General features: G+C 36.9%; 2 protein-coding genes across 2 annotated transcripts; one reads left to right on the forward strand and one right to left on the reverse strand.

Annotated features, from left to right (window-relative positions):
* Positions 1-576: 576 nt before the first annotated feature.
* Positions 577-4,391, reverse strand: LOC141611844 (UPF0496 protein At3g19330). The gene is made up of 4 exons (XM_074430485.1): positions 4,063-4,391; positions 3,751-3,970; positions 2,191-2,348; positions 577-1,826 (listed from the first exon to the last, which is right to left on the reverse strand). Exons 3-4 carry the CDS (start codon positions 2,267-2,269, stop codon positions 787-789), a joined length of 1,119 nt encoding a protein of 372 aa, XP_074286586.1. The 5' UTR covers positions 2,270-2,348; positions 3,751-3,970; positions 4,063-4,391; the 3' UTR covers positions 577-786.
* Positions 4,392-8,910: 4,519 nt separating this feature from the next.
* LOC141613751 (uncharacterized) lies at positions 8,911-10,126 on the forward strand. Its single transcript, XM_074432492.1, has 2 exons — positions 8,911-9,580; positions 10,116-10,126. The coding sequence occupies exons 1-2, from the start codon at positions 8,911-8,913 to the stop codon at positions 10,124-10,126; spliced, it is 681 nt and encodes a 226-aa protein (XP_074288593.1).
* Positions 10,127-13,451: the final 3,325 nt, after the last annotated feature.

Raw genomic sequence — 13,451 nt, forward strand, 5'->3', positions numbered from 1 at the left:
AGTGACCATAGAAATATGCCACGCCAACTACAAAGAAACCACCAACGCATTATATTATTGATTAAACTAACAAAAGTAAGTTACTTTGATTAGTGAAAATAACAATATCCACATAAACACAAGTTTTACTTTTCCTAAATAACAGTATGATATTAAAATTAAGTAAAATTTCTGATAAAAAAAAATATACTTTTGAAGGGAAATCATTAATGACCTAAATAACTATTAACTTAATAAAAAATTAATTATAAATATTAATTTCGGATATCCACAGGGTGATTAAGCGGGTGAGAGACGATAATCCATATCCCACCCTAAATTCACCCATATCCCTATCCTACCCTAAATTCGAAAAAAATTCGTCATCCATATCCCACCCATTTAATTTCGGGTGGATGGATATCCACAGGGTAAAGATGTAACTGCCATCCCTACTTGCGACGGGTCAAGTACTACTCATGTGGGTAAATAAGACAAAACATATTACTACCCACACAAGTAACACTTGACCGTCACAAGTTTACGACGGATACGTCCGTCACTACTTGCTGTTGAAGCGAAGATATGCTAGTGCTATACATAAGAAATTTTGAAATAATCAAAGAACCACACAAGCCAATTTGTACAACAAATTTCCTGATACAACTGTTAATAAAGTTTAGATGTAAAACTCTTGACTATGCATTTCCCTTCTATCTTCTATCTACTACTAATAGTAAGAAACTTCGACTGTTTCTAAACTAAAAGAGCATTTCATAACAATAGTATCATGAAATCGAGTCATGACTATTCCTGCTGAACATCTATCTCTTGAAGAAGAAGTGATCTGGCTCTATTAATAGCAGCAAAGCAAAGGCAAATATGCTCCTCAAGATCTGTCAGCTGCTCCATGAAATTAACACGGGTTTTCCTCAACTGTTTCACTACCTCGTAAATAGGGTGTTTATCTATCCCACGATCCAACCCAAGACGAATAAGTAGCTTATCCCCTTCAACTGCAGTATATACGCGTGACACAAGGCGATCAATGGTGTCTAAATCATTGTGCAAGACATACGCACTTCTAGCAGCAGCATCCAACTGTCCTATGTGAACCATTTCTTTCTGTGTAAATCTCGAAGGAAGAAATATCGGGCAGCTAGAAGCAGCCGCAAGGGCAACCAATGCATGAGAAGCAATAGCAATAGCCGATATAGTAACTCCAACAACTGTCACAATCAAACATACTGCGGAGGAGGTGATCCCACAATTAATCCGATGGACCTTACCTCGGGATTTATGGAGACGTTGGTCCACCTCTTCTTTGAGTTGGGAAAAACAAACCCGCATTTCATGAAAGTTGTGAGAGTCGGGGCATGGGAAAGGATTCATGTCCTTCTCAAATTGGATAAAAACGTCAAAGGCACGATTACACTGCAATTGGGACATGGAGTCAGTTTCATCAGGTAGAGCATCAACAAGGTCGTGTAAAGGGGCGTATAGGGAACGGGCATGGTGGATGCTATGGTGTAGGAGTAGAAGGAGATGGCACGTTTTCTCACTGTGATCGAAGTATGAAGAAATAAGTTGGGTGAAAGAGGTTGGGCTGGCACGCTTTAGAGCTTCCTGGACAAACTCGCGATTGGGCTGAAGGACCTGGGATAGTAAGAGTTGTTGTTGATGGTTGGGCTCCTCACTCTCCCATTGCTCCACTACATGAATCTTGGACCATATCTCACTATAGGAAGTTGTCTGGACTGCAAGGGCATACTCACGGCTGAGATTGACAGTAGGTGACCGTATCGTGTTAGTTCCAGGTGTTCTCGGTGTACCGTCTGAGGAATTTCCTGCATTAAACCCAAGTGATTGAGGCAATTAACAAAAGATGACAAAAAGGGGAAAGGAAAGAGCCTTTCTTATTTATTTTTGCATATAAGTAACATTGATAGCGAAGGGGAGCCTTGGCGCACCGGTTAAGTTGTTGCTTTGTGACCGTCAAGTCACGGGTTCAAGTCCTTGGAGCGGCCTCTTGCCAAAATGGCAAGGGAAGGCTTGCACCAATTATACCCTTGACCCTTCCCCGGACCCTCGCCTAGCGGGGACGCCATCGTGCACCAGGCTGCCCTTTACAAGTAACATTGACAGCACGAGCAAGGAAACTTATATGTTTCAAAATGTTGCTTATTTCACATCAGTTGGAAGATGATATACCTTCAGCTACTGAGCTTGAAGGCTGAGTGCCGGTTGCTGCTGATGAAGTTGATGATTTCAAATTTAAGCAATTATGCATCTCTTAAATTTCTATTTACAATGATGGGAACAAGCTGCCCCCATTAGCTATCAAAACGGCAAAAACGTTACAGCCAACACTGCAAAAGAAAACATTAGGTGTTAATGAACATTCTATTTTCCCGTAAATCGCTCCCACAATATAATTTATTGGGGCATGGGGGGAGGGGTTCGAAAAGCTAAAAACTAACAAAATATCTGGTTTGTTTGGTTTCCTTGGTTTACCCCGGAAATATTACACTAACAGCAGAAACTGGTTTTGACTGTATTTTCCAAAAACAAATAAAAAAACACTCCTGAGTTATGAAAGGTTCCTGGCTATTGCAGGGTAAGGAGATCAAACATATGCAACCTTTCTCAGTCCTTCATGCCTTGTACTATAAGAAGCAAACTATTAGGAAACAGTCTTGATACAGAAAACAAGATTCAGTTTGTATGACAACTAACAAATAAACAAAGCATTAAATAAAATCCTCATTTGACGAGACAGGTAAGCATTCAACAAGGGAAAACACGTGACCAAGATGACATCCTGAGAAAAGTCCTGCCGCAGGCGCTACGAGCTGAAGAAGGAAGTAGTAACCTAAAAAACTATAAGTGACAAAATCAGAAGCATATTAAGCATCTCGTGGTGATCAAATCTTGGGCAAAACACATCTACAAACCAGTTTACCTAAAATAAGGGGTTGATAGCTCATAGCCTCATACTGCCATAATTTAAAGTAAGTGCTAGGAAATACGAAATCGATTGGCTTGTACTGTAAGATACCCAGTACACTTCCTGGTCCTTAATAACAAAAAAGGGAGAAACAAAACTGAAAGAAGATGAGGGACTGATGCTTAAGAGAAAAATGCAACAAAAATATATCAGCAAATGCAAAACACTCCTTGTGTGATTGAAGGCCTTGTGGTGAAACGATATAACCGCAAAAAACTTTTTCAAATAATAATATGAAAATGGCTGTTTTCAAAAGAGTTAATGGTGTAGTTGAGATGGGTTGATAATCAAAGTGAAATTGAGACAACAAAATCAGGAAGTTCTATCAACAAAACCATTGAAAGCATTCTGGATAAAGGATGGTCTCAAGTGTCTAGGCAAATACGAGTATCTAGTTTACAAGTGTGTTTTTGCAATGACAGACATTGAAGAGTCACGAAACAGTAATACAACAGGCAGCTGCAGAAATTAGTCCCAAGGTGCAAAATCAATTTGAACTAGTAAATCAGTAAAGAAAGCCTTAAAAGTGTTTAACCCTTTCTTGGGGAGATTAACACAAACCTGAGATTCAAGCATGGGTATTACTGTAAACCCCTCCTAAATCATAATAGCAATTTTACAACTACTGTAGGTTTCTATAATCAAGAGATGAATTCATGAAATACAAGAATCATGTGAAAACAAGGTCAAGTAGAATAAAGTGTATTCGGAGACATAAAAGATATAACCGCAAAAACAAAGAGAATAAGAAAACAAGAGATTACCGGAAATGGGGAAAAACAAGTGAGGTAGCAGTTGAAAAGTAATAACTTGATTACTTGAAGAAGAAGAAGAAGGTGTGTGTGAGAAGAGAGTGGAAGAGAGGAGAAGAATGGACGGACGGAGGTTCAATTAGCTTACTGCACAAACTAAACACGGTTTCCGTTGCGCCTATGTTTTTCCCAATTTCTGACGCTCTTGCGTGCCTTCCGTGCCTTTACTTACCTATTGGCACATTGTCGAAAAACCCTTGTAAAATTAACTCCTAAAAGTTTCAAATGTAGTAACTAAAACTAAAATTCAACCCAGTTTCTTACTTCTCTACCAAAATCCAAAGATTTCACCAACTCCACCCTTATCTTCTTCGTTCACCACAAAATAGCGACCATCGTCGTTCACCAGCAGCAGCAACCACCACGACAACCTCCTTTGAAACCCGAAAACCACAACTGATAAGACGGGTTTCGTATGGTGTAAAAGTATTGATTTAGGTGAGTTATCGGTGAAATAAGTGGAGTTTAGAGGAGTAATTGTATACATGCGATCTTGTTTGTATTTGGGAATTATTTGGTGAAATTATAGGCTAATAGATTTGAAAAGTAAATTTGGATTAGTGTTAAGGTAAGTTGGAGCAAATCAAGCACTGGGCTGAGCAAGGATCGAATAAGGAGAAAATAAAAGCCCAAGTCTAAACTTCAACTTGGACTTGTGCAAGTATTAAGTAGTATTCCGCGCTTCGCGCGGCCTGTTTTAATATTTTATGATTATAATTGAAGAAAAATTATATAATTTATATATGACCTTCAATATTTTCTCTTATAAATAATTTTTTCTCAAATTTAATATTTTTAAGTTTAACTTCAATGTTTTAAAATAAAATATATAAAAGTTTTAATTAAAACTAATAAGTGATAATTAATTATGCATGATCAACGTTTTATAAATAAATTTGTGACTGGTGAAATATCATATTAATCAAAATATAATTTATTCGAATAATACGACAATCAACAATAAGTTCTCAAATTATATCATTTCACGATACTTTATGTCTCAAATCAATTAATATTTATTCAAAATTATGTGAACATAATTTTATGTAATTTTTAATTTTTTTATGTATAGCATGTGACATTTATCTATCAAACATATAGAGTTCAAACTCAACTTATTCAAATGTTTTGATTGTATCTTGATGTTTAAGAGTTTATTACCTGTAAATATAATAAGTAGGTTAAACTTTCTCAAATATTATTTTTTGATGTTTACCTTCAAAGTATTTAAAAGATAACATATACAATATTTAACTAAAAGTAATATGGAGTATTTGGCTAGTTATAATCAAAATATTTTATATTTGAGTTATACATATTTAGTTAAAGATATTAAAAAAAAATGTAACGTGTTTTCTACTTTTTCATGTCATTTATAATACTATATTACTTAATAATCATTATTTTTGTTTTGATTATTCAAATGCATTCGCGATCACTATGTACATACACACTCGTACACATACTCGTTATCACACTATTGAAACCAATCAAAATCTCATATGTATTCAATTTGTCCAATATAATTTTTTTTATTCTCAGACTACAAAAACTTATCTCTTAGTAGTTTTTTTAAAGTTGTGTTTTTAATATATACAATGACTCTTCCAAATATATTTTTTTTAATTGATTTAATAGTCTAAGTTTTATAACTTTCTAAAAATGTTTTTTTACGTAAATGTAAAATATTGTGAGACGCTTATTTTAATCATCTCTACATATCAAAATAAATATTTCAATAAATATAATGAAAATAATACTCAATTGAAAACTTTTTTCACAATGAACGTAATTATTTACATTTTAGAATTTTTATCAAAATAACTTTTTAATAACTTTAGAATCAAATCACCGTAATTATTTAATATAATTTTATAATAAATTTATTATACTATAATTAATGCTTTGCTGAGATTTATACAGTATTTATTATGTTTATATTTAATTTCAGCTGTAATTAATACGTGTATTTAAGGCTGGGTTGACACGTGGCTCATCCACAGCGTTTCAACCCAGTTTTATATAAGATTGATTGGGTCAAGAAATTAGAAAATAAAATAAGTATGAAAGAAGTGCACATGGCATGTCTCTATAATGCCCAGCAATGACAAGGGAAGGAATTGTTACACAATGAAAGACGGAGCGACCAATTTCTTCCCGAGCTGCATGCGGATCGCAAGGATATGGTGCGGGTCGCCCGTGCTACGATCAGTTGAAGGACAAGTTTCGTGTTTTACTCCTTTGTTTCCTATATTCTATTATTTTATTATTATTATTATTAGTAGTAGTAGTAGTTTTATTATTATTATTATTATTATTATTATTATTATTATTATTATTATTATTATTATTATTATGATTATTAGGTTAAAAACACATTTATATTATTATTCATTATTCAAGTATTGTAATTGGGGGAGACTATCAAGAACCCTAATTTATTATTCTGGATCTATTGTGAGGAATTGAGGACCTAACTTCTCCCTTCTTGGTTCAAGACATTGAAGCACTTATTATTCAATTGTGAGTTTGAAAGTTCTAATCTTTGTCTTGACTATTATTAATTGCTTTGTTCTTGTTCTTATGAAAATTGTCTTACGATTGCTAGGTGCACAACTAGTTGTCTATTTCATCATTCTATTGTTAGTATTGTTAATTGAATAGGATTTATTGATTAACTTTACGCTAGTAACAACTAGGGATTAATATTGAACTGGATTCGTTGATATTGATGCTTAGAAGCGATTAACATATATCTATTGTGCAACTGGATTGTATGTGCTATTTATCCCTTGTCGAATTCTCTATTCATATTGCTGCTGTTAGATTAAACCTTGAACTAGATTGTTAAGATTGTTTAATAGTTAAGGCTAGTTAAGAACGACATACATTTTAATTAGCTAATCTTAAGTAGAGTTGGAATATCATCATTCACGATAAGGCAGTCAAGATAATTAATTAGAACTTTCTTACAATGATCAATTGGTATTAAGTTGCGGATTTGTGCTTGACCCTAGACTTTTAAATCTCTGAATTTGGTCATCTTTATTATTTTCTTACTATTAGTTCTCTAGTTAATTAATCAAACAATTCAAATTCCCCCCTAAACTGGTTACTTTACTCTACATCATCATACACTTTAATTGACTTAGTTCTTCCTTGTGGGTTCAACCCTTACTTTCTCTATATTACTGTTTTAGTAGTTTCGTAAGTGATTATAAATTTACTTTTGATAGGCATGCGACTTTCACCCCGTCAAATTTGGCGCCGTTGTCGGAGAAGGCAATAGTTTAATTTTGTATGTGTTAGTGTAGAGTGTTTAATATTGCTTAGTTTATTTTATGCATAATACTCGTTCTTCTAACTTGAATCTCGAGCCAATCGATTTAGAGATTGAGCATACTCTTTTCAGGTTGTGAAAGAACAAGAAAGGTGCAATCATAGCTGTTTCTGAAGGTTACGAGTCTAACGATTTGAAATCTGAGTCGGATAATTCTGAAATATCTGAAGCCACTGATAATTCTTTCACCATGGCAAACAATACAATTAAAGCACTTACTGCTCCTGATCTTACACAACAACCGTTGTGTATCACTTTTCCTGCGTTAGCTGAGAACACAACTTTTGAGCTAAAGTCAGGGCTAATTCATCATTTGCCATCTTTCTATGGTCTAAGCAATGAAGATCCAAATAAACACTTGTCGGATTTCCATATTATTTGCTCTAATATGAAACCGGCTACAGTGACCGATGAGCAGTTGAAACTGAGAGCTTTTCCGTTTTCCCTAAAATATGCTGCGAGGGATTGGCTCTATTATTTACCACCAGGAAGCATTGATACATGGGTCAAAATGAAGAAGGCCTTTCTAGAAAAGTATTTTCCTGCATCACGAGCATCTCAGTTGAAGAACGAGATCAGTAATGCACAACAAAAGGATGGGGAGACAATGTATGAATATTGGGAGAGGTTTAATAAATTATGTGCTACTTGCCTTTATCATGGGTACACTGCTGAAGATCTTGTTATGTATTTTTGTGGTGGTTTGAGTGTGGAAGATGCTCGTACTGTACATGCGGCATGTGGAGGAGGTATTATAAATAAAAGCCTGGATGAGGCTTGGGTGATCATTGGTGATTTAGCTGAGAGCTCACGAGATTTTGCTAGAAAATATACAAAGCGGGGAGTAAGTTCAGTGGGTTCTTCATCTTCTTCCCATCTTAAAGAAAAAGTTGACACCTTGACAACTCTTTTCAAGGAGATGATGATGGGACAGAAGATGGCGATGGTATGTGGAATTTGTTCCACCAGAGGACATCATAGTGAGCATTGTCCACTTATGCAAGAAGGTTCTCAAGAAGAGGTGAATTGAGTATGAGAGCTCACCTCAAAAAAGGTGGGATCCTTACTCTAACACTTACAATTAAGGGTGGAAGGCTCATCCAAATTTTCGGTGGGGAAATTCTCAAAACATTCAGCAATTTGGACAAGATGGCCAATCCGGTCAACCTAAGGTCAAATTTATAACTCGACCACCAGTTCAACATGTTGCTCCTACACAAGCACCTCCTTCTAGCGGTCAAATGTCCACTGAGGATATGATCCGGGCTTTGGTTACTCTTCAAGCAACAATGGTTCAAAACCAACAAGAAACCAAAGCTAGCATTCAAAACTTGGAGAATCAGATGGGACAAATGGCTACTGCTATTAATAGATTAGAGGCTAGAGATGCGGTGCCGCCAAGGGAGAATGTGAGTGCTGTGTCTTTGAGGAATGGAAGACAATTTGAGGAGGTGGAGAAAAAGAAGAAGCACATCAAAACTCTTACAATTCATGAAAAAGAGGAAGAGATAGTGATCGAGGAAGGTGAAAAAGCTTCTATTGTCAAGTAGAAGGAGCCGATTCTTTCTTCTATACCAGTGGTGGAACCAGATTTGCCTTTTCCCGATGCACTGAGCAGAACCCATCACTTTGAGCACGGCAAAGACATTTATGAGGTGTTCCAAAAGTGCGAGGTAAACATCCCTCTTCTTAATCTTTTAAAGAGTGTTCCTAAATATGCTAAATTTTTAAAAGAATTATGCACTATTTAAAGGAATAACAAATTGAAAGGGATGAAGAAAATCAAGGGTAAAGGTCATAAGGGGAAGATTAGTGAATATGTGTTTGCTCTATTTCAAAAGAAGTTACCCCCTAAATGTGGTGACCCGGGTATGTTTGCAATCCCTTGTATCATAGGAGACTTTTGGTTTGAGAGGGCCATGTTAGATTTAGGTGCGTCTATTAATGTCATCCCGTATACTATTTATGAGACTCTAAAACTTGGACCTTTGAAAGACACTAGTGTAATAGTTCAGTTGGCTGACAGGTCTAGTGTCTACTCTAAGGGGATTGTGGAGAATGTCATGGTAGGGGTTGGTAAGTTAGTCTTTCCGGCTGACTTTTATGTTTTAGACATGAAAAATGAGGCAGGTATTATACCAGTCTTATTGGGGAGACCATTCTTGAGTACTGCATGGACTAAGATTGATCTTCCTAAAGGTTCTCTCACCATGGAATTTGAAGGGACGATTGTTAAATTTGAAATCAATAAACCATCTCCTCGTTCTCCTACAATTCACTCATTGTGTGTTATAGACACTTTTACTAACCATGTGTTATCTAAGTGTCGGGAGCATTCTCTTCCGAGCAAGGTGTATAATGTTTTGCAGGGCTCTCCTCTTAAGGAGGAACGGAAATATGTCATCTTATGGGAACGACATGAAGATGCGGAGGCATCTAAAGGTAAGTCGAAGGCTTGGTTTGATAAGTTAATCCGTCGGAAGGGCTCCGGTAAAGGCACACAAGTCATTCACATCAAATAAAGTGCTCGCCTAATTACAAAGTAAGGTGAGTTTTCTCTAACTAAGCTTAAGTCGGGTGGTTTTACCATTCCACGAGATGTTGAGCCAACGACGTTAAACAAAAGCGCTCCCGGAAGGCAACCCGTAGATTACTGTTTTTGACAACTCCAAAAAAAAAATGTGTCCGGAAAAAGAAAAAAAATTAAAAAATGATCGGACGATACCTTGAGATTCATTGCTTATTTTATGGAGTTGGCGCCATAAGAAGGGCGACATAGAAGGGTGGTTGGGTAAGTTAGTGGTTAAGGTGAGGAGTTTGGTTGGGTAAGTTAGTGGTTACGGTGAGGAGAAATCGCGGTGTGATGTTGTGAGCATCATCTTATTGTGATTTGTTGGTCTATGGTGAGATGTTGGAGTAGAGGAGACTAAGACCATTTGAGCTTGTACTGTGTTAACTTCACTTGGTCACTTTTTAGGATTGGAGTAATAAGGGGCGTTAGTGTTCTTTGATTATTCTTTTTTTGTTGGCCATGTTGTTCTTGTGCTTTATGGTAGATGCTAATGGCCAAGTGTGGAGAGGAGGTGCGGTGAGTGGTTGACATGTTTGTGTGGTTTGAGGATTGTAAGATAGTTCTACTTGTGAAGTCGTATGATCCTATGTTCCATGAGGTATTTCTTCTTCTCATTTTATTGTGTCCTATGCAACATTGAGGACAATTTTCAAGTGTGGGGAGAAGAATCGTTCCGATTGTAACATATTTGTACTTGTGTGGAGTGATTGAAAAAGAAAAATAAAAGAAAAAAAAGTATCCCGGTTAGGTGAAAACCCGAAAGGGCGCCTAAGCAAGATTAGGATATGGCCGAGGACGGAGTGAAAACCCGAAAGAGCGCTCCGGGTAAAATGAAGAATTGAGTTGCGTACCACTGAGAGTAGAGTGAGTTGAAGAAAAATGATGAAAAGCTAGAGTGAAAACCCGCAAGGGCGGGCACTTTAGGCAAAATGAGAGATTTAGGTAAAAAAAAAAAAAGAAGAAGAAAGAATTCTTCCAATGCTATTTTCTCCCTTTGCTGTGTTGAAGACCATCTTACAAGAGTTTCATTGTGAGTCTTGTTAGCTTCATATGCTTATATGGATCGGTGTTGGTATAAGCTTGTAATAGATCTTTTGAGTTTACCTAAGGACGAGTAAGATCTAAGTGCGGGGAAGTTGAATAGGACGGGTTTCGTATGGTGTAAAAGTATTTTTTTTGGTAGAATGTAAGTTCTCACTAAGCTCAAATAACTATTACAAGCTAAGAGGATTTAATAACATTACATGGATCATCTACATAACTGAAGATATCCAAGATACATCATTAGCATTTGCTATTACATTACAACTAGCCATTTTATGCCTGGGGATCATCTGAATTTGCTGGATCAAAACACTCGGCCTAGTCAGTACCCCTTCCAATCGTGCTTTGTTTCGCTGCTGCCACAAAGCATAGTACACTGCCATTATAGCACCCAAACAGATGCTCTTTTTCACAGGACTCCATTTTCTTCTACCAGTCCAAACAATGCCATTACCAGTAGGAACATGAATATGCAGCCACTCACACACCCCTGTCATAACCATACTGCATACCTCCAACTCTAGAACACATGCCAAATTGTTTCCTGTCCACTATTACATATGCAACATACCTCATCCTGACAAATACCATGTTTATAGAGCTTTTCCTTGACATTGAGTGCATTCCTAAGAATCAACCAACATAAAAACTTATGTTTTGGTACTGCCCAGCTCGTCCAAAGCTGCTTAGCCCATCCAACTTTCTGCTCTTTGTGCCTAAGCCACTCATACCCTAAGATGACATTGTAGCCATCCTTATCAGCAAGCCAAACCCCATTCACATACCCTAGTTTAAACACTTCTTTAATCTTGCAGATAGTTTTCCAATTCCCACTCATATGGGTTTTAGGAACATGACTATCCCAAGAGTTACCTTTGGTATAAATCTGATGAACCCATTTGACCCATAAGCTATCAGGCTTGCTGTACAACCACCATACTAACTTCCCTACAGTAGCCATATTCCAAGTTGAACTGTATCTGATACCCAAACCTCCCTCACTTTGTGGAGTGCACACATGCTCCCAGCTAACAAGGGGAGATCTGAAGTAAATATTTGTGCCATCCCAAAGGTAATTCCTACAGATGCTATCAATTTTCCTCAGAACTCCTTTTGGAATCAAGAAAATGTCGGCCCAATAAGTAAAGAGAGATGTCAACACAGATTTAACTAAAACCAACCTTCCAGCATAAGAGAGCTTCCTAGCTCCAAAGGACCTGATTCTCTCAACTATTTTCTTAATCAAGACTTGACACTCTCTTTTCCCCAACTTCCCAGCAGTGATAGGCACACCCAAGTACTTGAAAGGTATTTGCCCTTCCACACAACCAGATATACCAATAATATAGTCTTTATCATGTCTCTGGACTCCAGTAAAATAAATGTTAAACTTCTGGCTATTCATGTGCAGTCCAAAAGCTCCAGAAAATGTTGCAAATGATCTAAGCATCAACATAACAAATTGCTTGTCTCCTCTTGAAAAAAGTAGCAAATCCTCAGCAAACATGAGATGCTGCAGTCTGATTTTACCGCAAAGAGAATGAAACTTGAAAGGCAAAACATCAGTTATAAAAGCCAGTATTCTGGAAAGATATTTCATTGTTATTGTGAATAAAAGAGGGGAAAGGGGATCTCGTTGCCTCAATCCTGGCTTCCCTTGAAAGAAACCAAAGGGTTTCCCATTTAGTACCAGTGAGTACGAAGCAGTAGTCACACATTCCTTGATCAATTTAATAAAATGAGGAGGAAAATTCAAAGCCACCAGCATCTGCAAAAGAAATGACCAGTTCACCGAATCATAAGCTTTTTTAAGGTCAACTTTAATAAGGCATCTAGGAGAGACTGATGCCCTAGTATATAATCTTATGATATCCTGACACACAAGTATGTTTTCTATAATGTTTCTCCCCTTAATGAAGCCACCTTGGTTAGGGCTAATGATACTGGGGAGTATCCTGGCTAGTCTAGCACACAGAAGCTTAGAGATGACCTTATATATTACATTACAGCAGGATATAGGCCGAAACTGTGATACATTCTCAGGCACAACCACCTTTGGAATTAGAGTAACAAAGGTGTGGTTCAATTGTTTAAGCATTTTCCCCTGAGTAAAATAGTCCTTGATGGCAACACATACATCACGTCCTATTATATCCCAAGAATCTTTAAAGAAAGCACTCGAAAAACCATCTGGCCCAGGTGCTTTATGGTTTGGAATAGAGAAGAGTGCTTCCTTAATTTCAGCATTAGTCACTGAACTCCGAAGAATTTCCCAATGCTCCTTAGTACAAACAGGTCCCCTCTTAACCACTGAATCATTAACCTGTTTCACAGTATCAGATTCACCTAAAAGCTTCATATAGAAGCTTAAAAAAGCCCGCTGGATGTTTCCAGGGTCAGTACACCATTGTCCCTGCTCATCTACAATTCCGAGAACCTTATTCCTAGCTTGTCTATTTTTCATGTAGCTATGGAATGTCCTAGCATTATTATCCCCTTCAGCAAGCCATACATCTTTAGATTTTTTAAGAAGGAAACTGTTACAAGCTTTCAGTAACTCCTGATAATCTTTCAGAGCAAGTAACTCAATACCAATAAGATCACCATTGGTTGGATCATTTCTCAATTGTTCCTGAACATATTCTAAATGTTTCCAAGCTCTCATACTATTATTCTCCACATCACCAAACAATCCTC

The sequence above is a fragment of the Silene latifolia genome, chromosome 11 (assembly GCF_048544455.1).
Source record: "Silene latifolia isolate original U9 population chromosome 11, ASM4854445v1, whole genome shotgun sequence".
Lineage (NCBI taxonomy): Eukaryota > Viridiplantae > Streptophyta > Magnoliopsida > Caryophyllales > Caryophyllaceae > Silene > Silene latifolia.

Excerpts from the sequence above, each read along its gene's own strand:
- LOC141611844 (XM_074430485.1), bottom strand. The coding sequence starts at position 2,269 with ATGCATAATTGCTTAAATTTGAAATCATCAACTTCATCAGCAGCAACC. Across the intron at positions 1,827-2,190 it reads TTCAAGCTCAGTAGCTGAAG|GAAATTCCTCAGACGGTACA; the intron begins GTATATCATCTT and ends GGTTTAATGCAG.
- LOC141613751 (XM_074432492.1), top strand. The coding sequence starts at position 8,911 with ATGAAGAAAATCAAGGGTAAAGGTCATAAGGGGAAGATTAGTGAATAT.